At 58.9% G+C, this 4579-nt stretch overlaps 1 protein-coding gene across 1 annotated transcript; it reads left to right on the forward strand.

Moving 5' to 3' along the window:
* Nucleotides 1-330: 330 nt before the first annotated feature.
* CLEC4G (C-type lectin domain family 4 member G) lies at nucleotides 331-4281 on the forward strand. The gene is made up of 9 exons (XM_004614866.1): nucleotides 331-385; nucleotides 1064-1165; nucleotides 1427-1480; nucleotides 1681-1743; nucleotides 2206-2310; nucleotides 2614-2703; nucleotides 2848-2996; nucleotides 3140-3255; nucleotides 4143-4281. The coding sequence occupies exons 1-9, from the start codon at nucleotides 331-333 to the stop codon at nucleotides 4279-4281; spliced, it is 873 nt and encodes a 290-aa protein (XP_004614923.1).
* The last annotated feature ends 298 nt before the right edge of the window (nucleotides 4282-4579 follow it).

The following is a 4579-nucleotide window of genomic DNA, read 5'->3' on the forward strand; positions in this document are numbered from 1 at the left end:
TCACAGACATCCATGCACAAATACACATTGCCACGCATTCCCAAATAGCGCACATAATCACACACAATGCACATTCACACACGAATACACATAATCTCATGTATACAAATACATGCTCATATACCCATACCTCCACCATTCTCCAACCCAATCTTCCGTGTCCTCACCTCACCTCCTGTCCCTACCAGCCCGGAAAAGAAGCTGCTGTCTGACCGGCCAGAGTTCCCGGCACAGAGATGGGAAGGAAGCGAACAGGGGAGGAGCAGGGTGAAGGGCGGGACGCGGGGCTGCCTGTCTGTCTCTGCCCAGGACAGTCGCCTGCTGGCCACCATGGATGACACGGGGTACAGTGAGTGGAACGAAGGGTTCCCGAAACGCCCTGCAGGTAAGAGCAGCTTCTTGAGTCCCTCTGAGCAGAGCTCAGGGATTGATGGCGGGAGGGTGGGGAGGTGGGGCTGGAGTGATACCATAGCAGGTAGGGCATTTGCCTTGCACACAGGCCGACCCGGGTTCGATTCCTATCATTCCATAGGGTCCCCCAAGCACCGCCAGGAGTAATCCCTGAATGCAGAGCCAGGAGTAACCCCTGTACATCATCGGGTCTGATGCCACCTCCCCCCAAAAAAGCATGTCTAAGGTGTGGGTGCAGCAAGGACTCTTTACCCCTCGCACCAGCTGAGAATTTGGATTCAAATTCTAACTCTGCCACTTAAGGGCTGTGTGGCCACAGGCAAGCCACAAAAACCTCTCTGAACTCTAGAGGGGGACCAGGCTGCCCAAGCTCCATCCTCAGTGCCTCAGAGCTAGGGGCACACGCTGTGTGCAGGAACCCTGGTCTTGGTCCTCAACATTGCGTGGGCCCCCAAACACCAGGAGCAGCCCCTGAGCACAGAGGCAGGAACAGCCCCTGAGCACAGAATCAGGAGTAACCCTGAGCACAGAGCCAGGAGTAGCCCCTGAGCACTGTCAGGCATGGCCCCCAATTACAAAACCAAACAAAGCGTGGGGCTGGGGATTCCAGGCCTGTCTGTTACAGGACCCAGATCTTCCTGTTTTCTCCCAGGTACCTACAGGTGCTGGGGCCAGAGGCTGCTCATCCTGGCCCTGGCCTTGGTGGCCAGCACCATCCTGTGGATCCTGGCGCTGACCATCCTCTCCTCCAGGGGTGAGCGGCTGCCTGAGGATGTGGAGAGGCATGCACCTCCAAACCACAGTGCTCCAATTATGTGGGGGACCAAGCTGAGGGGAACATGAGTCTGTGCACATGCACCCGTGTGTGCGCGGGGGAGCATGAATGCAGGGGAACCGGCTCCCCTCGGAGGGTGTACGTGCAGGGCTTGTGCGCGCCGCCTGCCTGCCCCCTCCTAAGCGGACCCCAACACAGGGCAGGCTTGGCCATCATGCCTGCGGGAACTTCTCTCTGCAGCTTCCTCCGAGTGCGGGACGCTGCTCAGCCGCCAAGACCAGCAGGTGACAAATGGTGCGCAGTAAAGTGGGGTAGGGGTGGGGGCGGGGCTGAGGTCCTCGCGGATGAGGTCCGAGTATCAGGGGTCCTGGGGTCCGGATAGCGGGTGGATGGGGACTTCGCTTGAGAGTGTGATCTAAGGGCAGGGAGGGTTCCTTTGCGTTTCTGTGGGTGACTCTGAATGTGCTGGGGGGCTCTGGGGGGACTCCTTCCAGCTTCCAAGCTGACGGCGCTCCTGGATGACTTGAAGAAGGAGGTCAAAGCCTACAATAGCAGCTGTGAGACATGGAGGCTGGGTGGGAATTGTGGGCGGGCCCAAGGCTTGTGGGTGGAGCTTGTGGGTGTGTCCAATAAAGTGGGTGGGATTGTGGGCAGGCCCAAGGTTTATGGGTGGGGCTTTGTGAATGGGCCCAATGGTGTGAGTGGGAATGTGGGCGGGACTAAGGTTTATGGTGGGGGTTATGGACATGTTCAAAGTTTGTGGGTGTGTCCAATGATGTGGGTGGGGCTGTGGGTGGACTCAAGGTGTGTGTGTGGAGCTTGTGGGAAGTCCCACAGTTTGCGGGTGGGGCTGGTGGGCGGGGCTACGGTTTGTGGGTGGGGCCTGTGGGTGGCTTCAATGATGGAGTGGGGTTGTGGGCGGACCCAAGGCGTGTGGGCGGGGCTTGTGGGTGGGCCCAGTGGTGATGGGCGGTTGCTTTTTCAACCCTGCCCCCACCATCGCCCCCTTCTTGGAGCAGGCATGAGCATGCAGGTGCAGCTCCAGACGGCATATGCCCAGCTCCAGAAGGCGCAGGGGAAGCTGATGGAGCAGGAGAGCGGCCTGAGTGAACTGAACCAGCGGGGTGAGGATGGCATCTCCCCACCCCGTCTGTCCCCACCCCCACCCCCATTCCTTATCATACTCGTCCAGTCACATTGGACTCTTCAGGAACACCCGGTTCCTTTCCCGTGTGAGGCCTGACTTTGGCCACGGGAGTCTGAACCTTGATGACAACTCTTGACCCCAACCCCAGCCTGAACCCTGCGGTCCCCAGCAGCCTTGGTGCCGTGGCCGGGGTCAGGGACACGCATGACCCTACCCTTATCATGACCCTACTCCGGATCTTGACCCCGGCCATCCTCTGCACCCCTTCTTGGCCTCGCAGTGACCCAGAGTTTGGCGGAAGCGGGGAGGGACCGCGAGAACATCCGCACGGAGCTGCTCCGGGCGGTGGAGCGGGTCCGACAGACCAATGGTGAGAAGGGGTGTGGGGGAGAGGGGGTCAGAGCTGGCCTTGGAATCCGTGATCTGGCCCCACGTCCACACACGTCTTAGTGGAATTCTCTGCCTGCAAGCACCCTCTTCCTCTTCCGTGTCTCTCGCCTCTCGCTCCTTCCAGGCTCTTGCCAGCCGTGCCCTGCGTCCTGGCTGCCTTTCCAGGGCTCCTGCTACTTTTTCTCCCAGCAAACAGCGCAGTGGGACAAGGCACTGCGGCACTGCGAAATCCAGGGGGCGCACTTGGTGATCGTTAAGGACCTGCAAGAGCAGGTGCACGCAATGCAGGCGGTCGGAGCCCGGCAGAGAGCGTTCGCCCCGGGCAGGGGGCGCGCTTGGGCTGGGGGGCTGTGCAGGGGGAAATGTGAGGCGGTGTCAGTGTCAACGCCACTGTCCCCTTTGCTCTTCCTGCCCAGATCTTCCTGACCCACAACAAAGGCAACTTCGGTTATTGGCTGGGCCTGAGAGCCCAGCGCAAGGGTCACGTGATCCAAAACTACCAGTGGGTGGACGGAGTCAAGCTCACCTTCAGGTGAGGGGAGAAAAGCTGCAGCAGAGGGAAGATGTGACAAAAATCTCAGGTACTGTCAGGATGGGCAGCCTTCAAAGGAGAAAAGAACACCCCTCCTCTTTTTTTTTTTTTTTTTTTTTTTTTTTGCTTTTTGGGTCACACCCAGGAATGCTCCTGGGTTACTCCTGGCTCTGCACTCAGGAATTACTCCTGGCGATGCTCGGGGGACTGTATGAGGTGCTGGGGATCGAGCCAGGGTTGGCCGCGTGCAAGGCAAACGCCCTCCCTGATCCAGCCCCAAGAACTCCCTTTTAGGAGGAAGAGGTGTTAAGAAATTGCGTTCCTAATGTCACTGTCATGTCACTGTCATCCCGTTGCTCATCGATTTGCTCAAGCGGGCACCAGTAATGTCTCCACTTTGAGACTTGTTACTGATTTTGGCATATCGAATACGCCACAGGTAGCTTGCCAAGGCTCTGCCGTGTGGGCGGGATACTCTCGGTAGCTTGCCGGGAGGGGCGGAGGAATCGAACCCAGGTTGGCTGCACGCAAGGCATAAAAGGAAATTATGGTCCTGGTGCTTGCTGAGTGCAGACGGCTCAGGCAGGGTATCTAAGGTGAGACCCAATCAATAATCAGGCTACCCAGAGCTGGGCGATAGGATGGCGGATACACACTTGCCTTCCACGTGGCTAAGTTTGAAGCCCGGCACCCTCTATAATTCCCATGCCCCGCCTGGGTGATCCCTGAGCAGAGCCAGGAGTCAGCCCCGAGCACCGCCGAGTGAGGCCAAAGGAAACAAACAAAACCCACCATAATCAGGCTAGACGCTGAAAGCTGGACCACCCCAGGCCCAGGTTCAGCTCGCCCCTGCAACGTGCCCACCCTCTTCTGCCGCATCCCTGCAGCCACTGGAACTGGGGGGAGCCCAATGACTCTATGGGACGCGAGGACTGTGTCATGATGATCCCCACGGGACTGTGGAACGACGCGCCCTGTGACAACGAGAAAGACCGCTGGATTTGCGAGAAGCGGCAACGCTGCTAGAACAGCCCATTGGCCACCCAAGCCACGCCCATCACCCCACACAGCCACTCACAGCGCTGACCACGCCCTTATGCCCCGCCCTCGCACGTGGCCACGCCCCTTTCTCTCCTCTCTACTGTGAACCAGCCTCTTTCAGCATTTTCGTCTTCTGCTGGGACTTCTGCTCCAACCTCCCGACACACCTACCCTGAACCTTTCCACCTTCCCGTGCGGCTGCTGGTCTGACTCCCCACCCCCACCCCCCGCTCCCTGACCTCGATCTCTGGCTGTTTTTCTCGCCTTGATCCTCAGGCTAAGT

Source organism: Sorex araneus, chromosome 2 (assembly GCF_027595985.1).
Source record: "Sorex araneus isolate mSorAra2 chromosome 2, mSorAra2.pri, whole genome shotgun sequence".
NCBI lineage: Eukaryota > Metazoa > Chordata > Mammalia > Eulipotyphla > Soricidae > Sorex > Sorex araneus.